General features: G+C 33.8%; 3 protein-coding genes across 4 annotated transcripts; 1 reads left to right on the top strand and 2 right to left on the bottom strand.

Moving 5' to 3' along the window:
- Positions 1-1030: 1030 nt before the first annotated feature.
- On the bottom strand, positions 1031-13409 carry LOC105318909 (MMS19 nucleotide excision repair protein homolog). The gene is made up of 26 exons (XM_034473640.2): positions 13277-13409; positions 13041-13089; positions 12562-12665; positions 12321-12406; positions 11476-11626; positions 11200-11325; positions 10855-10916; positions 10439-10600; positions 9736-9813; positions 9057-9137; positions 8777-8834; positions 8376-8530; positions 7920-7995; positions 7225-7432; positions 6567-6661; positions 6305-6412; positions 5453-5696; positions 5198-5291; positions 4782-4853; positions 4224-4350; positions 3873-4030; positions 3127-3313; positions 2732-2814; positions 2265-2432; positions 1797-1957; positions 1031-1273 (listed from the first exon to the last, which is right to left on the bottom strand). The coding sequence occupies exons 1-26, from the start codon at positions 13356-13358 to the stop codon at positions 1240-1242; spliced, it is 3009 nt and encodes a 1002-aa protein (XP_034329531.2). The 5' UTR covers positions 13359-13409; the 3' UTR covers positions 1031-1239.
- A 356-nt stretch (positions 13410-13765) lies between these two features.
- On the top strand, positions 13766-16783 carry LOC105336063 (ubiquitin domain-containing protein 2). Of its 2 annotated transcripts, none has more exons than XM_011440241.4 (3): positions 13766-13957; positions 15578-15805; positions 16294-16783. In XM_011440241.4, exons 1-3 carry the CDS (start codon positions 13891-13893, stop codon positions 16680-16682), a joined length of 684 nt encoding a protein of 227 aa, XP_011438543.1. In that variant the 5' UTR covers positions 13766-13890; the 3' UTR covers positions 16683-16783. The 2 variants fall into 2 exon arrangements, with proteins under 2 accessions (XP_011438543.1, XP_011438542.1); XM_011440240.4 differs by having other exon boundaries at positions 15569-15805.
- A 5017-nt stretch (positions 16784-21800) lies between these two features.
- Positions 21801-26340, bottom strand: LOC136269671 (protein wech-like). The gene is made up of 2 exons (XM_066068667.1): positions 26157-26340; positions 21801-24132 (listed from the first exon to the last, which is right to left on the bottom strand). The coding sequence occupies exon 2, from the start codon at positions 24121-24123 to the stop codon at positions 22396-22398; it is 1728 nt and encodes a 575-aa protein (XP_065924739.1). The 5' UTR covers positions 24124-24132; positions 26157-26340; the 3' UTR covers positions 21801-22395.
- Between the last annotated feature and the right edge of the window lie 258 nt (positions 26341-26598).

Raw genomic sequence — 26598 nt, 5'->3', positions numbered from 1 at the left:
GGATTGGAAATATAGAGCGACACCTTGAACAAGGAAAATATGTGTGTCCCTTATTAGTTTTGGATGTATTTGTGTACAAAGAAAAGAAAGAATTACAGAAAATGATTATGTTCATTAGGGGGCCAATTTATTTCCATATCATAGAGTCCTTCGTTGGTATTCTTTAAAAATCTTCTTCTAAAAACCATATTGTTTTTGCCTCTTGTTATTTTTCTTAAAGCATCCTTAACATTAAAAAGCATCTTATCAATAACAAATTCCAGTTTCTGATTTGGTTATATTATTTCTAGAGCAATTTTGTGTCAATTTCTTTGTACATTTATATCTGTTGTCAAACTTTGTGCGTTTTAGGTTTTGTTTTGTTTTATTTTTTATATATAATAATAAAAATAATTTCTACAATTTAACACGATAAAAGTATCTTTCATTCGAATTTATTGGAATGTATAGTACAAAAACGATTCGTAGTGTATCACAAACAAATACACTGGAAAATGTAAATATTTATACGTAAAAGTCGGAAGATAAAGTAAAATACATTCTAATGGATTTTTAACACATTTAACAAGAAATTGTCGTTTAATGTTCAAATGTTGCATTACAGATAAAAAAAACCCCAGAGAAATACCCACCCCTTTACTCTATCCTCTCTATATAATGAGACGTAACTTGAGAAAGCTCTACGAACGGGTAATAATATTTAACTAATAGGGCGGTTAACATTCACCCGAGGGGTACGCCAGTTCATTAAACTCGTAAAATAAGGCACTTTTTCTAAGTGACTGTGTTGCTTTATAAGTAGACCTCTGTTGTCTATCTGAAAAGTTTTAGAAAATCCACTTATCCATAACTTTCAGGAAACCTTGTTTTAAAGCCGATATGCATGCAAATTATGTTCCATGCATGATAGCGCGATACTAGCGTGGGGGTTTCCCCAAACACGTTGTTAAGCTATTGCAATTGGTCCCATCTTTTTAGCAAATGGTCCTATATTAATATAGGAATGCATAAAAAAAACTGCACACAAGAGTTTTACAGTACATATTTATTATAAGCAAATCTCGCAAATATGTGGCCTCTGCCAAATACAGGTACATTTATACCACAGCATATACCACAATATTAACATTAGACAGCTAAATCAGCGATGCTAGGTGAGATACATCTGTACAAGTTTATTTACATTTAATATACAGAAACTATTTTTATTTATTCATTTAGATCTATTTATCTTTCATGTCACTTTTTTCCACCAGGTTCTCCCAATAGACACCTGAAATAGAACATTTCAAGAGTCAAAACTTGTTACAAAATGAGATGTAAAATCCATCTTAGGTTTGAAAAGTACTTGTCATGATAATAATGTTACGTATTAATGATATTTATAAACATTTTTTTTTAAAACCATTAAAATAAAATTGCTCGAATTATATAGCTATATATTAGTACATTTTACTTCTTCAAAAGTAGTTGAAATTTGAAGTTTCAATATCACACAATAACCTCCCTAGATAAAAAAAAGTTTGCTTTCCTTCAATAAATCCCACATTCTGTTTTGGTAAATTTACAGTAACTGTTTTAATATTTACAGAACATAAAAGTGTCATTATGCAAAACCTTTTTGCTTGATTTTCTTGCAATAAATGCCATATCTTTAATTACAACAAACTTTGAACAAAAAAAAAAAAAAGAAAGATTTTGCCCAAGACATGTGACACCATCAAATTTTTAATCAGATGACCTATGAACCTTATCATATGACCTTTGAACCAAATCAAGATGACCTTTGAACCTACCACTCGTTCCTGGCTTTCACAGCCTCCAGCCTGACCAGTCGTTTCTTGTCGTCCAGCACGCCCTCCAGTGACCTGACTACCTGGGGTTTGTAGGGTAAGATCACAGGGGCGGGCAGGGAAACAAGCTCCAGCAAACATCGCAGGGCCGAAGTCCGCACCCTCTGTAAATACGAGCCAGTCAGTTACTTTCTGTATACTAGAACCTCTCTGGTTCATAACATAAAGAAAACTGAGATATTCCCATTCTCAAATCAAGCATTAAAACTAAAGAGGAAATACAATGCTTAATAAATTGTGAAGTTTTTAGCCAGAAAAACAGCACAGTCATTATTTTTTTATCTTAGTCAAAAAATGAAATTTTAAATCAGTGTTTATAAAACTGACTTTATTAATTTTAAAACGCATACTTTTTGTTCATGAAACTATATTGTTATATTATCGTTACTGACATCAACCTCTCAAGCTTACCATCGCTGGTTTGTAGGTGGTCAGTTTCAGGAGCTGGGGGATCACCGAGTCTACATGTTTGACCAGGAAGTCGGGGGCATCAGTGATCATTGTACACAGCGCGTCCATAGTGGACTGTTGTAACTGAACGTTATCACACAGCAAGGACTGGACCAGCAAGGGGAACAACTGACAAAAAAAAATACGGCACATGTAGAATAGACAAGAGGAACAATCAAAAGACATCATAATATTCAAATATTCTGATTGGCTTGTTTGCCTAATAGATATTTTAATATATTGCATGTGGGCTCATCTATAATGGGTAAATTACATAAATATCTCTTGGGCCAAAATGGAGAACAGGAAATGGTCTTTTACAATTGAAAATACAAAGGAGATTATTGATATACACTTGTACATAAAGTTCTTTGTAAGTGAAAAAGAGTTTTTTTCTTGGCCATCCAAAATTTACAGTCTATGATTACCTGAGGCAGTTCTCTCACAAGGACAGACTTGGGTAGAGACTGCAGACAGTGGGACAGGGCTATCAGATAGTTCTTCTTTGTCCCTGGAAAAACAACCAGTTGTTTGTTATATGTGATACACTTGTTTCAGTTATTTTATTTAAATGCATTATTGATTTCCTTGCTTTTTTGGTCAATACCTTTATCTATTAATTCCTGCACCTTTGCTCTATCATTTAAAAAACATTTGTTAATATGCTTATCAATACTTTTGCTCATTTTTCAATATCATACACATGCATTTCACAATTGAGCAACAATCCAAACACTGCTAATTTCAAAAACTTATCTTTTTTGGTAAAATCTCCAAAACCATAAAATTGGATATAACATTGTCAGTTGCAATATAAACTTACCTGCTGATGCATTTTGAAATCCCTCTGTGAGGCGGCTAGAATTTTCGGTGAAGAATCTCTGTTTGTAGAGCATGCGGATGTTGGCATGCATGGACGGATTCAGGACATCCTCATACACTGTGAGTATGACCCCCACCCCCTCCGCCGCCCCGTCACCAAGGAACTCACTGTCCAGCAAACCAAGAAGCTTCAATCAGGTAAAATAGAGGTAATTTAATTTTACAATAGAAGTGGATATTACCAGAAAAATCATATTGCAATACTTGATGGAATATGGCAATAAATAATGCAATACATTGGGTAAAACAAAAGTTTAAAAATTGATTTCATAACATCTTCAGATTTGTCATTGCTATGAATGAGTACAGGGTTTTGTTTCAAGCTGACATGCATCAACTATAAACGTACTAAGTGTTATTTCACAACTTATACTACTGGTCTGCTTATAATATTTGTCCGAGATCTTAGTCAATTACAGTTAAAGTCTGCACAAATTTTTGATAGAAATCAGTGATTTTTCATTAGCTTCAAAAGTTTGGAAAATCAAACCATGTTCAAGTAAAAACCTGTAACAGTACATAAAGTGGCACATAAATGAACAATGTATAGAGTTTATCAGCACTTTTTTGCAACCAATACTTATACAGCTCAATGTCCTACCAACGAAGTCTCGATAACTTATCTTAGCTATCCATTTTCACTATTTTATTTGTTGTTATCATTTGATGGCTTTAAAGAATACTTACAATGTTTACAAACTTGTTGGCCTCCTTATGGCCACGCATGACAAGAGCTTTTGTGACCCAGACACACTGCTGCAGACAGGAAGTGTCCGTGCTTGTAGAGGTCAAGGTCTGTACATAAAAGTCTCGTCTTTGTTGTAAATACACTGCCATCTCTTCATCTATCAAATGCAAAAATCGCATCACATAAAAATAATGATTTCACAATTTTTTTTAAGTTTAGAAAAAATTCTAAGTAATAGATCTGAAAAAAAAATTAATATGCATGTACCATTCAAATTAAAAGTACATGTACATGGGCTTTAAAAATGTTCGATACAAAATTAGTAAAAAAAAAAAAAAAAATTAACATACCATCTGGAGCTTTATTTAAGATTCCTGCCAAACATTTGGCTGATTCAGATCTGGTGTAGTCTTGGTTACTTCTGAGTGACAGATCAGTCAGTAGTTCTCGATATTTCTGGATGTCAGGCATCGTGAACTAGAAGTTAAACACTATTCACATTAATACACATACATGTACTAGGTGTAGATGAATTCATTTTTTTTGGTGTTACAGGTGTAAAACCTTTAATGTATGTAACCTACTAAAAGAAGAAAAATTATGGGTATTCAAGACAGATTTACAGACATAAGAACAGAGAGAGACTGAACATTTACATGTATACTTCAATATTTAGGACATACACACTCATCTTTAAATACATTTAATAACATAATAATTGAAGTGTTCTAGGGGTAGCTTTACTTGTGTGCGTGTCCATAAAATTCATGTTTAAAATGAAAATATTTATAAGGTTTACATATCAATGATATATACAATATATATATATTTTCCTCATATCTGTTCTCTCAAATATTGCACACCAATTCAATTATGACAAATGGAACTAGAAGCAAACAATCACTGACCTGTTTAGGACTGGAGCAGAGAGTGGGTGTAAGGAGAGTCACCAGGCAAGTCTGTTCTGATGGTGAATCCACCTAAATCATGATAGATAAAGATAAACAATTAATAAATGTATCAAATAGATAATGATATGGAGGAAATCTGCAGGTAGATACTGGGAGAATATAAAGTTTCAAAAGTTTAAATCTTTTTTTTTTACAAAATAGATGTCATCTATAAAGCACATCAAAACTCTTTTGTTTTTAGATTTTCTCAACATTTGAGAACTGTTTCATTAAACCATCTGCTAATGTTAGTTTTATCCTTCATTACTATCAAATTGGGATAGGAAGACATGGAATATGTTAACATTGAATAATAAACAATTCTACTTGTCAATGAGACAAGTTTTTGGCACTTTTTTAAACATTAACTGTACCTGTAAAGGCCTGAAAGACTTCTGTTGTGTAGTATCACTGTTAGAATCCTCACAATAAAGCTTTGTGACCAAAGTATACAGTCTGGCATACGTTCTACAAACATGACACACAGTGGATTACTTTTATATACCGGTATAAACATTTTTAAAACTATTTTTAAAAAATTTGTTTTCAAAATCAAATCGAAATTTTTGTTAACATTGCTGTTTCCTCCTGACTTCAAAAATTTTTTGGGGATGCATAAACCACCTTACCCTGAATCTAACAAGGTGGTGACATTTTTGATGAACACAGACAGTGTCTGAAGTACTTGGGGACTAGACAAGACGTCACTGTAATTATCAGACACAGCATTAGACGCACATATTCTGTATACAGCGGGCACAGTCTCCAAAGACAACACAGATACACAGTCCGAATTTCCTCTGGCATACACAGAAATGTCTACTAAACACGATGTAATCCACAGGCAAGTCTGTAGGGCTGACTCACTCATGGCTGAAAGTAAAATTACAAATAATTATTTAATTTATTTTAAATTCATTTCAAATCTAATGCAATCTGCTATGTTTTATCAATGTAACATACTGTTAACATACTATATTTAGCATGTATGATATTTGGCAAAATACGATTTTTCAACCAGTTAGCGTGGATTTGTTTTAGCGCATTTCTGAATGTACCTATTTATTTACTTATAAATTTTACATTTGACGATGTACTTGATTAAGCAGGCCCCATTTTCCGCCAAAAACACAAAACAGAATACACAACCAAATGTTAAATACATTTATTAGTAATTCACACCGTAAACATGCTAAGGTAAATTTTTAACGATTTTGATATTTTACTTGCCAGGAACACATCAGAACCAACGGTATTAAGAAAACTGGACATTCATTGCCTTGGACTAACAATAAACATGCTCAGGTACTAAAAATTGCCCTTTTATGCATGACCTTGTATAATTTAATTTAAATTGATATTGGTGTATTCGGGGAATGTGCGGTACGAAAAATGCTTTCTGTTGGTTTTAAAAAAGATGTCATAAAATTAGAGTAAGGCTCATCTTCTATCTTAAAAGATGTTCCCATATTACACAGTACCTTGAGATTCTTGCTGTAGTTTGGACACCAATTGTTCAGTTGTCTTTGATATCACACTCTTGTGGACAGAAAAAATGGCAACAAATGGCAAAATGGCCTCTCCTTCTTCTGTTAAAGAGAATGAAGAAACTATCATGCATCTAGTATATGAAATGTTTATGTAAAAATTGATACATTGTGCACCATATATATTGTGTTTGTTATTTCATATGCAGATGCACTGCATAGAAAATAAATGTAAGAAGAAAGAAAATTAAATTACCTGGATTAATTTTCTCTATAAGCTTTGGTAGAATTTCTGTTGAAATTTCCGGGTAAACTTTCATCATCTCCTTACAAGGTTCCACACAAGAACTCCTGATTGATAGAAAACCAATCAAATAATGAAAGAAAAATATGAATGAATGTCATGCAAAAAATAAACACTCAGGTACATGCATTCTGACCAACTACTGTATGCCGGGAAATACATATATTTCCCTTGTTTAATTTTCGCACCTTTTGCCCTCGTCATCAGCAGACAAATTTAAGACTGGGTGAATTCCTACGTCTTAAAGTATTTTTCTTTATTCACAACTTTGTCTGGGCGAATTCAAGATGGGACAAACCATTTGCAAATAAAGGGCGAAAATAACACAGGGTGAAAATAACCCTGTAATGGTACTGTTTATGTTCTCATATGATCAATGCACACTGATGCAACTTTGTGTTGAAACATACATATTAAGTAAATGTATTGCTACGGGCAATACATTGCGTCAAGTTTCCAATGTTTTACATGTATGTTGGATTTATTCTTTTGTCACAAGGATTTTTTTGTTAAGAGCTAATGGATATCTCCTCCATTCATTCTCAGGTTTATACTTTCTATCTAGTATATACATTGGTTTTTTTTTAACTACTAAACTGGTTCCCCTTACCTTACAAGTTTATCTTCAGAGTTCAAAACTTGCTCTAGAATGCACCAACAGGACGTTTTCATATCCTCCGATGTGAGAACACCAGGCAAGGTCAAAACTTGACCTAGACCTTGAATTGCAGCTGAGGTCAAGGTTCCATTCAACTGTGATGTTGACGACATCAGAATCTTGAGAGAAGATGATATCTTTTCTGATACAACTTTGGGAGCTGCCAATAAAAATCGTTTCTTATATATCTTGCTTTCTATATTATGTGTATTTTCAAATGCACTTATATTAGCAGTATAATAATGAAATTAAATACCGGTACATTGTTTCAAAGGTGACAGTAACTAGTTAACTTAAAGTAAAACCTAAGTGGTGATTTTGACAAATAGAATACCACTTGCATATTTTATTTTAGAGTTTTAAATCATCATTTGATGATTTAAAGATCCAGCTCTGCTTTCAAATCACTCAACTCAGTTATTTCCTCAAATCCTTAAAATAAATATATAAATTTGAGGTCAATAATCAGACTTGAGGCTGAGTAATGACTTGAGGACAGTTGCTGATGGAAGGGCCTGGTGAAACAAATATTAAAGAAACTTTTTTAGGGGTTACATCTTTCACACATGCCGTACATTAGCTAGAACGCAACAAATGACAAAACTTGTACTCTTTTACACTCACACATAACCTCAAGTATTACCTACCCTTTCCTCCAGCAAAGGTCTTGCAGCAGCATAAAAACTTGACTAGCATTTCTATTATCTGTTTTCTTTGGGTTGCCTACAAAAATAAAAGCAATAAAATTGTTCATAAAATCATCTGTATTTCAATGGGACATTTTTGCAGTCTAACTACTAAAGTTACGCAGTTTTAGCAAAGCTGTATGATTTTTTTATAAGAAGCCTTTTTAAAAAAACAAAACAATGGATTTTGTGAGTTGGTGCATTAAATAATTGGGCACAAATCAGATTTTAGGTAATATAATCGTGCATTTAAATTTTTAAAATAACAGTATATTTAATGATTCTTATAATTACACTGTTTTTGTCATTTACAGCAAGCAGTGTCTCTAACAGTGTACATTACAAAAGGGCAATAACTCTGATTCATGAAAATAGATGAAAATGCATTTATTATTTTACAGTTTGATTGGCACTCACCCCGGTAAATTTGTTGTATAAATCTTCCAGGAGGGGCACTGTCTGACCGACCACAGCACAGCAGGCATGGTCTGACCCCAGGGCCAGGGCAAGGAGCAGGCGACAGGAGGGGACAAACAGTCGTAGGTCCTCGTCCAGGAAGTGACGTTTACTGTCTGAAAAACAAAACTTCTATACTTAGCATCACATAAAGCACTGCCTGAAAACAGAAAATCTATTCTTGAAACCTAGCACATACAAGAAGATTTACATGAATTCTTGTCTCATCCGTTCATAAATCAGTTACGACAGGCTAAAGTTGTAAGTGGAATAACAAAAAGGCACACAAAAAGTAATATATGTCATGTAGCACAATCTTTGAAATCTGGCATTAAAAAAATGTTAGCTTATCTCAAACCAACCTTGCATGACTTCTTTGATAAAAACATCTACATCTGAATCTTCTGTAGAAAGACCAGGCTACAACAGATAACAATGACAGCTATATCAAATTATATCTTAATTATGAATTCAAAATTATACACCTAATATGAATTATGAATGACTATATGTTTGGGTTTAATTGAGAGAGAGAGGGAGAAAGAGAGAGAGAGATAGACTAATGGGTGAAAAGGAAAGATGGGTTATCAAGGTTTCAATTAGCTGGGCAGCTTTTGATTTAGAACTAGGACATTGAGATACCTGTGGGGACAAGGTGGCTGACATAGCAGTGAGGGCAGTCTCTGCAGCTGACGCCAGCTCTGGTGTCCTAGGACTAAATATCTGAAACACAATGCATACATGTACATCATATACTGTAAAATCTTATTTATTCGTGGTGGTCAATGTTTGTGGGTAGCCAAATTTTTTTTTTTTTGTGGGGACATAATTTCGTTGGCAGCAGGTTCCATTTTGTAAATAAATATTAAACATATGCTTGCATATACATTCTTGGGGATGAACAAGGGCTACCCAGGAAAGCCACAAACACTGGTCCCCCAAGAACAATGATGATATCACAGTACTGTAGTTTCAAGTTTCATTCATATTCGTTCAATGCCAACTTTCATTGAATCTGTTGTTGAGTTGACCCATGAAATGAATTGTCATTGAAGTGGAACATCTAACAAGTTAACACATTGTATAAATCGAATCATAGGCCACAAAATTTACTCATCCTTGAAACTGTCAATTTCATTAAATCATTAAATTTGATGAAAATTTATGCCCACAGATATATAATAATAAGAAACAAATGTACATACATGCATTCCATGTACTGCAGATAATGAATTGTTAGTTTTCAAAGTCCATTCTCCCCTTCATTTATGTCTCACTGACCCCTACATAATTATAAGCATTTTGATTGGTCAGTGCTCACCTCCTGTTTGATACACCTGTAGAGAGGAGCCTGGAACTCCTTTATACACTTTGATCCATACACAACAGCACTCTCAGCCTGCAATTACAATTACGGTCATATATAAAGTAAATCCATGTACATGTACAGTAACTATAAATCTCAAGCTGGTTTTGGCAATAATTGTTCAGTTTATCAGACTATACATGTACTGTATGCAGTTTAATTTCGCCCCATGTAATTTTCGCCCTTCTACACTTTCCAACAGTTTTGTTCTGTCTTCAATTCGCTCAGATACATTTGTGATTTAAGAGAGATAAACTGAGACATAAGTACAGGTATTTGCTCAGTCTAAAAATTGACAGCTGACAACGAAGGCGAAAGGGGTCGAAAATAAAACGGGGGCGAATATTTCCCTGCATACAGCATTGATCGTCACACAATCATAAGTTTAAATTGTTCTTTTGGGAGTGTGTATTTAGGTGATGTTAGATTTCATCCAAAATTTGTTTCATATATTATGGGTAGGGAAGAAGACACTCTCAAGGCAGTAAACATGTCAATAATATTGAATCCTAGAAGGTTGATGTGTTAGCAGTCTACCATACATTTACAATTGCCAAAAAGTATCTGCTATAGCTTTAAGCTATAGCAGATTACTAGCTTATAACATTTTAATATGTCTTCAATAATTATTGCTCTTCATGCAAAAAGACATATATACCAGTGTAAGCAGGGAATCCAATATGGCGCTTTGAACATCCGACTGCATTTTGTCAAGAAGTAAGGGAACACCCAAAGGTCCGAACTCCAGGCAGGCTGACAGACATCCACGTAATCCGGAGATCAGGTCCTCCCGAGTGATTCGGAACTCATCGTTGGGTGGCTGAAAAATATGATATTACAGTTTGAAATCTTGCATATCAGGCGCAAGTTGGTTCCATGTGCAAGAGAAATAACAAATATCAGGAGTTCATTACACAATGATCTTTTTTATACAAATATATGACTGTGCATTTTATTTGTCATCTATTCCTGTAGAAGATGCTTACAACTTCTTTTTAAAAACAGTGAACAATCTTTGGGGTAACTGAGAAGCTAAAAAACAAGACACTACAGATGTTGGAGCCATAGTCTTACCGGAGTGAAATCTATGGGGAAATAACAAGAAGTGACCTCAAACATCTCCTCCACAAAGGGACCTGGAAAACAATGGCAATGACAGGATAGGTTGTGTGGCACATACATAAATGAATGCATATATACACTGAAAATTTTGAGCAAACTTCTCAAACATCTGATTACCTAGCATATACCGTGGTACACAAATTTGCTTTTCACAGAACAAGGATTATAAGTATATTTTTTAGAAATATGGTACAGGTATAAATTAGCTTGTATTTAATGTAGTGATCCCGATACTGCACAAGAGAAGCAAAAATGTGATTACTGCTAAATTACTGACAAAATATAGATACTGCTTACCTAAAGAGAAATTCAGAATGATGGTTCTAGCACAGTGGAATGCCAATAAGAGATTGCGAGGGTCTTTCTCTGTATCCATGGACTGAATAAAGCCAAACACAAAATCATTTCCCATCTTCTGTAGTTCTGCAATACAAACGCAAAGTCAATGCCCTTCTTTTGAAGATCTGTTTTAATTTTTAAAACAACTCAATACTTTAAAAAAAGAGAGTCTTGCAGACAATTCTGAAATTAGTATCAGTATCTGTGGAAACATTTTCTGGATTTGGATTTTACCTGGGAGTTTATGGCTGAGTAATGTGGAATAAATGTTGTACACTGCACACCTGTCTGTCTGTGATAGGGTTTGAACCTGAACCTCTTTGAATATTGAGCGGCATATCATATCGGCACACCCGTCAGGGAGATTTGATCCACTCCCTGTCACCTTGACAACACAAACATGAAAAATCATGATATACCGGTATACATGTTATCACTTAGGCCTTCAAAAAAAATTGTGTGTTTAGGGTAACACTGATGAAAAAATTACCGGTAGGTTAGGTAGGTAGGGATTCTTTTTTATTTTATCATATTTTTTTTCTGCATGAATCCTAAGAATGTTTGTTTGTTTCATATTTAAAAACAGATTTTTTAATATAAAATTCACAATCGGATAAAAACTGACATCTAAAAATGGTAGGATTGGGGCATTTTTGTAGGTTAGGTCGGGTTACCCTAAACACACAACTTTTTTTTTTAGGCCTTAGCTTGAAATATTATATCTGCAAGACAAAGCATATATTTGTATGTAAATTTCTGAAAGTTGTATTTCCTTTACCTTTGAAAGAATGACCATCATGAAAGGATGAAATAATACTTTTGAAAGCTTGTAGCTTTTTAATAAAAGATCTAAACAACAAGGAGAGAGAATGTATAGATTTTTTCTTGAATATTTGAACCAATCTAGAATATATCCATTAATATACTTAGTTTATTACCAGGAGGTAACACAATATACATTAAACAGGGAATATTTTTTCAAGTAGCATAAGAATTTCTACAGGTCACATTAAAATGGTTGAAGTTCTAGATAACAGATAAACTAGCATGCAGTCAAAATGAAATTGTTATTGCCCTACCAGAGTCAGAATGCCTTTGAGGGCCTGAGGCTGAATGGAGTGGTGATCCTGAAGTCTCTCACAAAGGTAAGTCACCATTGTCTTCACTGAAGAAAAAAAAAATCACAATGATAATTCTTCAGCAGGTTTTTTTCATTGAGACCATGCATTTATTTACCTGTTACATATAAACATGTATCTGTATAACTTTTTTTTGCAAGCTGAAATCTCAAAGATCATAATTTTTTTAATATCAAAATACCTTCCATTGGTGAAAGGACAGTGTTTGGAAGCTTGCCAAGAACCTCGGACAGTAACTTGATCACACGTCCCCTGATCTCATGGTCCTCACTGGTCAAATGCTCCCTGGTAAATACAGATTTCAGAATAAACATTTGATGTTTAAGTACATGTATGCTTATAATTAAGCTTAGCTGCACAGTGAACAGCAAATACATTTTCGACTCTAAATATGAAATGGGTTTCAAATTGCTGAATGTGTTTTCATCAAGTGAAGCAAGAGGAGGCAAAGCCTGTGTCACAAAGCAAGGCTTAATGGTAACATGCATTTTATATGTGCATTTTACACAGTTTATTTTCTCTTTCACAAAAATCAAATTGCACTGTTAAAACTCCAAAAAATCCCACTTGATCTAACAGTTACACTGTTTACAAATAATGATATGCAAGATAGCTTAGACTTTTTTCACTGCATGATTAATCACAAACAAACAAACTTACCCAATGCTTTCCACGAGTTCAAGAAGAGAAACAGATTTTCCTTGAAGCCCTAAAACTCATAAAGGTTAAAATCAGTCACTGTCATCCTTTTCTATTCAATTTACACGATTTCATAATTATGTAGATTTGGTACAGTGTTGACTCAATAACTTTATTAAAAGGTTTATTTGAAATATAAAATTTGTTCAAAATTCCACAGAACATATATAAATATAACTATTCATAGTTTAACACACCATTACTAAGGACTTCAACTGCAGAATTTTCCAAAAGTTTGATATATTTTTCAACTTCACTCTTCCACATGGGCGCAGACATCTTTAAATGGATATATATTCGGTGAACATTTATTGTACAGAAATAACAATTCCGAATTAGTTTTAAATGCATAATACCATGCATATTCACTTCAGATAATTTGCATGATAATACTTTTTATGACATGTGTTTACTAAAACAGTTTTCACTTAAATTTGTAATGATAACTTTAAATCTTACAAAAAAATTTATGATTTCTTTTCGGAAAAAAATCCTTTATGAATGTAGGTTTTTTATGTTTTCCATATTGTTTATAAATATGTTAAATTTCCTTTGTTTTTAGCACTTTAAGGATCCTGAAAACCGAATTTGATTCGATTTAATAAAGTATGATACCACATTAACATGTATCTTTGTTTTGGTAATAATATTTATATTTTTATTTTTGACCAATCAAAATCCAGCTTTCACGATCTCCGGCACATCAATATTTTGGACTGGACGTCAAAAAAATAAGGGAAAATAGACTGCGTCAAACCCACTTCGGCTGTAACGAATTCACCATATACACTCAATACGCCTCCTGTTTGAAATGGGGGGATGTATTGGGTCGAATCGGGAAAACGGTCCGTCCTCGGGGGAGTCGTCGGAAGCGGCAGGTATCGTTGTTTTCCCCAGCTGTTGATTCTGCCCCTTTCACTTTAACTTGAACTCTTTAAGTATATCAGCTGATGCGCCAACCTCATTTCTTACAAAAGTCTGATATGAATTCATAGTTTTCAGTGTGTTTATTTTGAGTTTTATATGTACCACGCAGTGATTTTGACACTGTACTGAAGTGAATAGTTCATCATCCAGGCAGACTTAATAAAGATTAATATGGATTCTAATTTAAACCCTGCTATTGAAAGAATAGACCTATTCTAGTCTACAGCTCTTGTTACTTTAACAAATTACGTTGATGATTATTTACAAAACTCATACTGCAAGCAAAATGCTAATTTGTATGTTACAAAATTGGCATTGCTGTCTCAAATAAAATGGCCATAGTGTGGTAGAGTCTGGTATATGGCATTCCTACTAGAGCTCTCTTTAGCTGGTTTACTTGGTTAACTCTTAGCTAGACCGGTAGAATGCTGGATTTTCATGCCAGAGGACTGGGGTTCAAACCCCAGCAAAGGCAGTATTTGACTCTGTTAGTGTTAACATTTGGCACCCAATGATGAATGTGGTGCTATGCCAACCCCTGGAACTGAAAGGTTAGCCCCCTGCCAGGGGAAAGAACGTAGAGATCATTTATGGGGCAGAATGTGACAATCAGACAGATTCAAATTCTCCAGATACTTAAAGAATGTGACCAGACAGCTCATTTGATAGAGTATACTTGATTAGAGACTCAGGGGTCCACATTTTCAAATCCTGGTCTGGTTGGTCATTATTTCCCTCATCCTGTACATCTGGCAACTAACAATGGGCCTGGGTATTCTCTGGTGGGTGAGAGAAAGATTGTCTCCAGTTCTTTGTCCCATAGGTGTTGGCGACTCTTTCCTTGGAGAGGAACAATGTGATAGAGTCAGCTTTTATATAAATGGCAATTCTACTAGTTCTGGCTAGTAGGTTAACTCTTTATCTCGATCGGTAGTGCTGGATGTGCATGCTAGAAGACATAGGTTCAAATCCCAGCAAAGGCAATTTTGTCTTTGTTACAATAATTTGATTGATTCGCTGAATTTTAAAATGAACAAATTGCTTACTGAGAACATTGGTTAAACACATAACTTCCTGGGTACATACCTGTATAGTTAGTGCTAGTAAAAATGTAATTGTACTTGTATAAACAGTATTTGGTTAATTTTATAAATACAGTAGTACTTTATCACATACACATTTAATTATGCTCTCTTAAAACTCATTATAAATCTTTCTTGATTTCTAAGGATATCACTGTTTAATACCCGGTATGAACATCACATACATTATATAAAGGGAAGATTTTATATTTTGTATTCAAAGATTGAAAGAAATATACCGGTACTTGAACTAGCTAGGCTGAATCACTTTAAAACAACCTCACAGTTTCTTTTAATAGTAACATATTGATTGGTCAATGATCAGCAAGCATTATTACTTGGATTAACATCATTCAATTTTATTTCTACGTGGGTTTGATAAAGTTTGGTGTGGAATGAACATTTACCGCCAGTATAAGGAATAGGTTAAAAGTGGTACGTTACGTACACAGCAAATTATCCTGGTATATGTTCACTTAGTTTCTATAGGGCGGAACCAACCTTTGAAACCAGAAAAACCGAAATGGAAGAGCGAGGTTCCACTGACAGATGGTCAGCTACGGTCCAAACGTGATGAGTTCTGGGACACAGCCCCCGCCTTTGAGGGGAGGAAAGAGATCTGGGATGCACTCAAAGCCGCAGCGTATGCCCTGGAGACAGGGGACCATTCCCTAGCACAGGCCATTATAGACGGGGCCAACATATCACTCCCACATGGTATCTTGATATTTATTTTATCTTCATTGTTGCTCATATTTCCTTTTATTTGTAAGTCAGTGATTCTTTGATTATGTTATAAAATTATATTGTAAACAATTTCATGAAATTTGAGTTTTGATTTTCTTTGTGATGTACATTTGTTTGTTTCAGGTTTAAGCTATTGTATTCTTTTATGACTTGAAAGATCATGCAAATTTGTGTTCACTGAAAATTGGGTGATTTTCAGCAAAAATTTGGTCACAAGGTTTTGAAAGTTTGAAACAAAACAAAATGAAAGCTAATTAGCTGTCTTTAACTACTGAGTTCTAAGTAGTAGAATTCTTAGTAGGTAGTTATCTTATTTTGTGAAATTAGAACCTTTAGGTTATAACATGTACCTATGGACAGTATTCCAAATGCCCATTGCAAGACATTTAAGTTATGAACCAAAAAAAAATTTCATTTATTTATTACAAATAATAATTTTTTTTCACACTGAATTACAGGGACCTTGATGGATAGTTACGATGAGTTAGGAAATCGCTATCAACTCCCTGTCTATGTCCTTAGTGCTCCCACAAACTTAATTGAGGACATTAGTGAAAGTGAGGCCGGCGGAGATTCTGAGAACCAGTCCCCAGGATTAGAGATTCCCATCAAGTTCCGAATTTCCTCCTCCAACAAAGACCTTAAACTGTACGTCAGGACCACGGACACTGTGTTGAAACTCAAAAAACGAATCTGTGATGAAATGGGCATTGAACCGCAACGGCAACGCTGGTTTTTCGCTGGACGTCTGCTAGGAGATAAACTGAGGGTGGAGGACGCAAAGATTCCAAAGAGCTACGTGGTTCAGGTGATAGTGTCACCTGAAATTGGCGACAAAACAACCTGATTGAAGTCTTTCTGTTTGTGTTTTTTTTAAAGAATTTAGTTTGTACTTTTTATATCAAGACTTTTTTATGCTTTGTATTATGTTTAATTTACTCAGTAATGTTCTCTCGGGAAAAAGGGAGATCAATCCTTTAAGTGAACAAAATAAGTTAATGGTTGCCATGGTAACACATGTTTTGTTAATCTTGTTCGTGAATAAGACTTCGTTGAGAAAATATTTTACATGTTCGTTGATATTTCAGGGGCATATTTTTGTTTATTAAGAAATTAAAAGCCAGCAGGGTTTTAAATGTTATGAATTCTTTTGCTGGTATTGTTAGGTTTGATGATATTTTTATTGAAATGAATGTGTGATTTATAGCAAATTGAAAATATTTGATTGGAAAAGGTTGCATGGTTACAAACCGGTACCTGTTTATGAAAGTATGCATTTAGTATATAGTTCTGAGATTAAATTATTTACTTGTTGTATAGTTGGTCACAAATCAAAGAAGAGCGCAGCGAGTCAAAGTTTTGCCGTTATTTTTTTTAAAATTTAAATGAAAGTGCTTACATCAGATATGGTTCATGTACCGGTACATGGATTAGGTTAATAAATCTGACAGTACCCGCTACCCAGAATATAAATCCTTTTTTTCCTTCTAAATATACTTGTGCTTGTGTTGTTGTTATGTTTCCCTATATGTCATGTAAATTCAATCAAGTTCTGTTAATATACAAGAGAAATTGTTTATTACATTGTGCATGTAGAAGAGCTTATATTGTTATGAGAACAGAAACTTAAAACTCTGCGCTCTTTTCATTTCATATTTCTTTGAAAATTTGATGTTTTCTTATAATAAGTTTTTAGAAATTCAGATGAACACACTTGAACCATATTTTCTTAAAATTTCTGTTTTAATTTGTTTTGATGAATTATCCCTTTTAAATATATTGTTAAGATTTGATTATATGATATCATGATGTGGTGGGGAAATGTTACTCCTGTAAACCCCCTCTCCCATAACCAGTGCTGTCATGTAAAAACTTCATCAGTGTTAAACTGATCAGCAAAATACTATTTTCACCTGGGTCAAACATGATATTTGGAACTGATGATGGAAAGCATAAAACTTGATCAAGATATCATAACCTTACTGTTTGATGATAAAAAGTTCAGATATGATGATATCAGGTTTATGCAAACATGATATCTGGTTCACACAGACGTTATATCTGGTTCACGCAGACATGATATCTGGTTCACACAGACATGATACTGGTTTACACAGACATGATATCTGGTTCACACATACATGATATCTGGTTTATGCAGACATGATATCATGATCATGCAGGCATGATATTTAGTTCATGCAGACATGATATCTGGTTTATGCAGACATGATATATGGTTCATGCAGACATGATATATGGTTCATACAGACATGATATCTGGTTCATGCAGACATGATATCAGGTTTATGCAGACATGATATACCCACAATTATCAAGAGAATATACAGGTTATTAGAAAAATAAATTAAACATGACATATTGCCTTTGCAATTCACACATTGTATGCATTTCAATTGAATGATTGGCGGTCAAAAAACCCGCCCTCTTGGTTGACAAGTCTTTACAAAAGACTTCCGGCATTATTATCATGTGTATGACACTAAACATTATCGTTGTATTATATCAAAGGTATATGTATGAGTTAGTCATTTAACTCACGAAATGATTTAAGCCCCAACTTATCATGGTCTTTGTAAAAGACGAGTCCATTCAGTCTTTCAGATATGACCTTATAAACATGATGTATGTGTAGTCGATAGTTTTTAATGTTTCAATTGTCATGAATCATGAACATTTTAAAATTCACTAGTTATTTGTAAAGAGTCATATTAGATCTTATTGAAGGGCATGTTACAGATGAAATTACAAAGGAACTATGTGGGCATTTATCATGTTTAACTGTTTGCCATGTTTGCTTTAGTATTTCATTATTCAGCTTTGTGAATTATTTTGAAAAAAATGTCCCAAAAAAGAAAATAAATGTATATGCGTTTATATGAAATTCTAGATATCATAGAAGCTGTGAAAATGCCATTTTTCACATTCAAGTATTTGAAAGTAGAGTTAAAAAAAACTTAATTCATTGTGTCTTATTTAATGATTAACTAAATAATGAAATAAGTGATATATAATAATGTAAAATTAAAGTTTTGTTGTTTTTTTTTGTATGCACACCATTTTCAACAAAAATATAGTTGAAACAAACACACGTGTAGGTCCTTGTACACGAAATGTCCTTTGTATGTTTTACATGTGCAATAATGTTATGTAATAGTAACACACCTGTGTTACCTGTGAAAGACGGGGACACCTGAGTTTGTTTCTGTACAGGTGAGACCCCCACCTGACTGAATATGTCTGTAAATCTGGATATTTGTCAACACAATAAAAAATTATTTCTCCATGTGTCGCTTTGCTTCTCACAGGAAACGCAATGGGAATTAACTTACCCATGCTTATTTGATTAAACATGCGTGTACAAGTAGGATATTTTGTATAACTATGGTTATAAAATATCCTAGTTGATATTTTGGTATGAGTATAGAATTTAAACAGCAGAATGGAAATCTTTTTAATGCTCTTTTACATTTTTAAAAAAAATAAATGTAAGTAATATTTGATAGCATATGAACAGGAAGTACCAAATGATTGATTAAATTGACATATACATGTATATTGATCAAGTTTTTATTCAATTAAGATTAGTTATAGAATTTTGATATGGGAGACATTGACTTTATTTATAGAAGCGACAGTCTTTGTCCATTTATGTTTCCTGTTTCCATATTTAATTTATTCAAATGGAATATCACGAATACCGATTGACTTGCAAATATAACTCGGATGTATAAATCAATCCGCACGATTTGGTTCAGGCCTAAGGTTCATCACGGAATATACGAGGAAGTTCACAGATATTGCACATGTCTATGCAATGACTCTGATGTCGGAAATCATGCAAAACAAACAAGGTAGCCAGTTCAATCTCTTGACATTTGATTGCATTGTACAGTAAATAAATGTACACATGTCTTATACATGTATTGTACATAAGTCATTTTTTGTTAAGTTTTAAAAAATTACATATTCCCAGACACTGGAAAAAATCTAATGGAAGGAAATTTTCAAAACGAGACTTGAAACAATCAGCAAAACAAGAAAAAAAAGCAGCCAAAAACGAAACGGAAATATAATGGCCTACAATAAATGTACAAACATGAGGCAGGAGGCATAGAGAATAAAAAGCGTCATTATGTAAGTGAACAAGAAACATCAAGGCAAGACAACATTAAAGTCCTGTACGCTATCATCCGGTTTCTCACTTGAAAACACTAGAAAATGATTCGACCAGTCCCTAACACAAAGGGCATTTCCAGAGATCATTGAGTAAATGCATAAAATAAAAGATTGTTTCCAAATCAAAGGACAACCAACAAGTATATAAGAAAAGGGGGGAAAACTCCTTCTGAAGATCTCTTAGATCCAAATACCAGCGTCCTTCAAAAACAAAAATGCGCAGAAATAAATATACATTTTAAAAAAAAACTATTAAGGCCCCAGAACCAAACATCTCTGTAGAAGGCGCAAATTAAAAGCACAGATAGATACGTTTTACCGAATGTTCTATGAATTCTTGGGTTCGATCTCGAAGAAAAAGGAAGTATCACCACATTGAAAAAAGGGTAACCCCGTAAAACTACCCCCAAGAATTTTATTTGTATCAACTATAGTTAAAGATGCACAATGTTTTTGTCTCACTTCAGACAAATGAAAAAAGAAAACATAAAAAATTCTCATATTGAAATATAGGTGACATTATTGAATGCAGAGTCACGTAATACGTGATGAAAAAGGAAATAAAACTTTTTGACAACTTTACATAAATGATCTCTTTGCCTTTTGCTGCATCTGTTTGCAGTTAGTAAGATCTTTAACTAAATCACTATAAATGGTCAAAGCATAATTCAGTCAATATTATTTTAACAATCAACGGACATTGCTAAGACATTAAATTGACAGATCATCAGACCATCAATGAAGAGTCCCAAGATCAGCACAATGAAGACCAAGGTGCTCAAAGCAAAATCTAAAACGTGGAAAAATAAGTAATGAAATGAACACTAAATACGTGAAATGAACACTAAATTGAACACTAAATGAAATAAACACTACAAGGGTATTGGACATAAATAAAAACAAGAGAAATTTTTGTTTAAAAACTAATGCCTCCTCCATCTGCGAAGAAAATAAACGGAAACTACAAATAAATGGAATTTTTTTAAGTCCAAGGCACATAACTCTGTCAAAATACGAGCGTACCCAAAATTAAACTTGGTCTAGATATTATTATGACAAACCTTTTTATTAAATTTCATTTTAATATGTGCATCCTCTGCCAAGAAAATGAAAGGAAACTGCAAATAATTGGTATTTTTCCACGTTCAAGGTGCATAACTCTGTCGAAAATTGCTCGATCATACCCAAAGTTTGATATTATTATGATGATTCTGTATACCAAATTCCATTTCAATAGGTGCATCCTATGCAAAGAAAATGAACGGAAACTGTTGGTGGACCGATCGACCGAGAGACAGCAGCGAAGCAATATGTCTTCCCTTCTTCGAAGGAGGGCATAAAAAGAATGCAAAAAGAAACAGCAAAATAAGATATACTTTATTATGGTGCCCTGTAAAGAATAAAGGGCAACATCAGGAAAGTGTTAGACTAAAATTAGTCTAAGATAAGACTATTACATTCCAACATAAAAAAAACACTGCTCCGAAATCAAGTAAAAAACCAAATTGCTTTGAATAATCAAAATCAGTTTGCAATGGTTATAAAGGACCGTTCGTATTTTGAACGCCTGCAAGTGAAATGATGTGCATTTTCTCAGGAATTACATTTACAGATAGGATAGATATTGAAGTTTGTTCAAGCCATGATCGCCAAGGATAGGATTGATCTTTCTCAAGAAAAGTCCTTTTCTCAAAAACAAAAATCAAAAAAGCTGTAACTTGTGTGGAAACATCCTTAGGAAGTGTTTGAAATTGAATTGAAGGTTGTTCAATTTATGATCCCTTGGGATTTCATGGGGCTACATTGGTGGGGGTAAAATTTTCATCGGGATAAAGTAAATTATTTTCAAAAAGTGTTATAATATATAGTATTACTTACATGCAGGCTTTGACATTGTTGATTCAAAATTGTTTAGGCTGTGGACCCTAAACAAATATTGGGTCCCACATGTGTTTAAAGTCTGATGTAAGTTTATTTATTAATGAACAATTGTTTAAGATATTCTTGAGAACTGCAACGCTTAATATATGACATAGCTACAAAATCATCCTGTTATAAAAGGGGCTCAATACTTAGTACAACACGCCGGTAGATTTAAATTTCAAAATTAACATGAATACAGGGATTGAAGATGCGATATTCGTGAATGACTATAATGGAAACATTTACGAAACTCTATCGTAGGTTCTTCTTCTGACAACTTATGTTTATTTTTGATTAAATACACGGTTTGCAAGAGCCATTTGAAAAGAAGTAAAAACATTCATTGTTTATATCATAATGACAATAAGAATTAAGGATACTTATATAAAAAGGCAATACCACATTAGTTCACGGATTTGCAAAAGATGTACCACATTCTATTGAGAACAGTAATCCAAATACTTAAAGACGGATATTGTTTTTTTGTCCCATTGTCCGACTAAGAGGTTATTTTCTTCATCTAGACAAAGTCCACATGGATTCTTTAGACCAAATTCCTCGTTTATTAATAAGGCAATAAAACTTCCATTCTCATCGACAATGTGAACAGTATTGGATGCCCCGTCACATATTAGAAGGTGTCCTAAGTCATCAGTGCAGATTCCATTTGGAGAAAATGTCTTTTGACTCGACCCTTGATAGGAAAATTTGTGTCTTCCTGATTTCGATACAACTACGACAGCTTTCTTTCTGTGGTCAGAAGTGCAAACATCTTCGTTCTTGTTTTCGCAAATGTACGTTGGGAATTCATACAGACGTTTCTTGGTCATATTCTTATTGTATTCCCGTATCATTAATCCATCATTGTCGTATCTTTTAATTTTACTCTTAATTTTAGACCCCTGTGTCTCTTTGACCGTACCCACGAAAATGTCCTTAGTTATCTTAGAACAGAACACACATTTCGGAACCCAATCTTCTGTACTTATGAACTCTGTCACTTCTTTTTCAATCGTAATTTTACTGATGACCCTCCTTTCTTTGTCCGCGAAAAGCAGATCTCTAGCCTTGTTTGTCGAATGATATCCTTCACCCCCAGCAGCATTGATCTTCTGTAAGAGTTTACCATGTAATTCGGCTTGGACGATAACGCATCTAGTGTCACTTACCCATAATCTGTCGATGTCAAATGAAATGTGGCACCCATCATGGACTCCGTTTACATTTATTTCCTTCAACTTTTTAACGGCTGCTGACCTTCTTAAAACCATTTCTGGTTTTATTTTTGTTTTATCTGGTATCTTCTGCTTTGTATCTAATGTCAATTTATCATCAATATCCACAATCCGTTTTGCACCGTTTGCTTTAATCCTGACACTACCGAACAATTTGGACACTTCCTCAATAGTGGCTCTTCTTGGTTCGTACTCATAAGTATCAGGAGTGTGAGTTTCAGGAATAGGAATGGTTTTTATTGTCGTATTTTCCCTTTGACTGACTATGATGTCATTTTTATCTGTATTCAGAAGTTTCGATTCATATTTTTTTCTGAGATTAGTTAGATATGATATAAAATCTGTTAAAGTATCTTCTTCATTGTTAAGATTTTCGATAATATCTTTTTCTATTTTTCCAAGTTTGTCAATTTCACCAGAAACTACATCATCGACAAAAGTTTTAAGAGAATCAGCTTTGGATTTCAAACCCCTTCTAATGTTTTTAAACATATCTTTTATATTTGTAACATCTTTTCCGACATTACGAACAATATTGTCAGACGTTGGTATTAAATGTTCCCGAATTTTCGATATTTCGCTTCTACGTGTTTCAGAATAACATTCATACAATTCTCTCATATCAAGGAATAAATGGTCCTTGTGAAATGGCTTTACAGTGCATTTCTTACAGACAAAAGTCTCGCAGTTCGAACATAATTTACACAGGTTTTCGTCAATGTGTAATTGACACTTCTCATTGAGGAATTTAAAAATTTCCTGGTCTGAAAATTGGGTGACCTTGTGGTGTGATGTCACTTGGTCCACACTGTGTTTGTCCTTGCAGGAATCACATAATTTAAGACCGCAGATGTTACAGTGGAAGTCACAACGTTCTTCACATTGGTCACAATTTAGATGGAATTGTGAAATTCCAAAGCCAGTAGCCATATTTCAAACCTATTTAAATACAAACACATAAAAAATACAATAAAATGGTTCCGAAAAGAGGTGTAACTAGATACGATCTCGTTACGAGTAACGAGTAGGTCTTCCGTTCAATTTTTAAACGATACGATTAAGATATCAATGAAATTTCAGAATTCCCCCTCAACCACTCCCTTTTAGATAATGCATACGATTGTCAATATCCCTTGAAATGTTTAACAAAGAGTTTTGCTTTTTCACATACAGCACATTAAAGATTTAAGATTTTAGTTCCCTATGATCCCTAGATACGTCATCAATTGGTTTGGCAATGAGTTTTACAAACTGATATTGCTACGACTAACAACTTTGTTTCTGTAATGCATTACAAAATCTTGATCGTTTTTAAGGTATGTGTAATAGATTTTACGAGTGTCTTGGCCCCCAATTTAAGAGGCCAGCCCCTTTTTTCTTGAGTTCATTCAAAACATCTCACGAATACTAACATTTTTTGTTCTTACACTTATCTAGAATTGTTGTTCATTTTTGAGATACAAATGATTACATAGTTTATGGGCCAGCCCTGTAGATCCTTAATGGGGACAGACTTTGGTGCTATGATAAATGGAATCGATTAGAGTTATTAATGCAAACATTTTCTCTTCTACAATGCTTAACAAAGTATGTCTCCTTTTCTAAATATATTGCGTCAAAGTTTTAGTACTTTGGCCCCTAAAAATCCCCAATTACGTAATAAATGGGCGTGGCAATGATTTTACCTGATAGATATTGTTACGATCAACAACTTTGCTTCTATAATGCATTACAAAATCTTTATCTTTTTAAGGTATGTGTAATAGACTTTACGAGTGTCTTGGCCCCTAATTTAAGAGGCCAGCCCCTTTTTTCTTGAGTTCATTCGAAACATCTCACAAATACTAACATTTTTTGTTCTTACACTTATCTAGAATTGTTGTTCATTTTTGAGATACAAATGATTAAATAGTTTACGGGCCAGTCCTCTAGATCCTAAATGGGGACAGACTTTGGTGCTTTGATAAATGGAATCGATTAGAATTATCAATGCAAACATTTTCTCTTCTATAATGCTTAACAAAGTATGTCTCCTTTTCTAAATATATTGCGTCAAAGTTTTAGTACTTTGGCCCCTTAAAATCCCTAGTTACGTAATAAATGGGCGTGGCAATGATTTTTTTCTGATAGATATTGTTACGATCAACAACTTTGCTTCTATAATGCATTACAACATTTTTATCATTTTTAAGTTATTTGTAATAGAGTTTACAAGTGTCTTGGCCCCTAAAACAAGGGACCAGCCCCTTTTTCTTGATTTTGTTGGAAAGAACCTTTGATTATCTACTACTTTTGTAATATATGTCTTAACAAAATATCAACTGATAAAAAGATACAGATCAAAACGTATGAAAATTTTGAATAAAAATTCGTACTCAATTTTCGTGCACAGGCGAGCTCCAAGAAATGGCCCCACTGGCGTAAAACAACATAATAGTGCACAACTTCAAACTATAGACTACCTATCCTGAAAATTTCATAGTCATATCTCTGACAGTTTCTGAGATCAGCTCTGCACAAAGTAGGTCGTAAAAATATACAAAATGGCCGATAAATCGGTACCGGAAGTGACGACAGGAAAAATCTCAAAAATGTATTAAGTTTACATCAAGTCCCATCTTCGATTCTGTGAAAAAATAGTTGAAATCGGTTGAACAGTTTTTGAGAAATCTCGTGCACAAAATTTGGAAAAAAAAAATAAGAAGAAACAGTACGAAAACTATAAGGTCTTCCGGAAACGGAAATCCTTATTAATATTTTATCTCTGCGTTAGTAAGTATTCTCCTGATGGTTTTCAAAACATAGAAGATTTGTGTCATTCTTTTCATTCTTTTATTATCGAGCAGAAAATTTAAACGCATGCCATTTAAACACATTTCAACAGATTCAAAAGCTTAGTTCAATATCGAAAACTCTACTTCTTGAATCGATATAAAATATAACATTAAGGCTGGCCTTCTTACCTCGTCTTTGGCGAAAAAACTCTCGTTTTCTAAATGATGCACTCTAATAGTCCTGTAAACAGAAGAAACGACGGCATTTTATAATTTGTCGACACATTTCGAAACTGAAAGTCGACTAGTACTAGTATGTAAATACTAGTTATAAGTATGCAAAATAGTTTTCCTATCTACGATGTCCTGGCACTTGGTTATTTTTACCTTGTTTATTGTTTATGCTTGATCGCTTTCTAGCCATTGCTGTATGTGCATTATGTGAGGAGCCAAAAGGGGAAGGAAATACCAATAAATATATATATGGGCGGATGAAATATTGATCACACGTGTAGAATACTAAGTTCAAGTTATAAACCCTGGATTCTTTTAATATGTCCCCTTGCCCTTAAACCCAGCAGTGCATTGCAATTTCTTGTTGTGACAGGAACTGGGATTGGATTTTAGCAGA

Source organism: Magallana gigas, chromosome 8 (assembly GCF_963853765.1).
Source record: "Magallana gigas chromosome 8, xbMagGiga1.1, whole genome shotgun sequence".
Taxonomy (NCBI): Eukaryota; Metazoa; Mollusca; class Bivalvia; order Ostreida; family Ostreidae; genus Magallana; species Magallana gigas.
The sequence above is the reverse complement of the archived record's forward strand: the minus strand, read 5'-3'. Positions and strand labels throughout refer to the sequence as shown.

Coding starts and splice junctions, on each gene's coding strand:
- LOC105318909 (XM_034473640.2), bottom strand. CDS start 13,358: ATGTCTGCGCCCATGTGGAAGAGTGAAGTTGAAAAATATATCAAACTT. Junction 5,292..5,452: donor ACCACCTTGTTAGATTCAGG/GTAAGGTGGTTT, acceptor TCATGTTTGTAG/AACGTATGCCAGACTGTATA. Junction 2,815..3,126: donor ATTTCAAAATGCATCAGCAG/GTAAGTTTATAT, acceptor TTGTTTTTCCAG/GGACAAAGAAGAACTATCTG.
- LOC105336063 (XM_011440240.4), top strand. CDS start 13,891: ATGGGGGGATGTATTGGGTCGAATCGGGAAAACGGTCCGTCCTCGGGG. Junction 13,958..15,568: donor GGAGTCGTCGGAAGCGGCAG/GTATCGTTGTTT, acceptor ATGTTCACTTAG/TTTCTATAGGGCGGAACCAA. Junction 15,806..16,293: donor CAACATATCACTCCCACATG/GTATCTTGATAT, acceptor ACTGAATTACAG/GGACCTTGATGGATAGTTAC.
- LOC136269671 (XM_066068667.1), bottom strand. CDS start 24,123: ATGGCTACTGGCTTTGGAATTTCACAATTCCATCTAAATTGTGACCAA.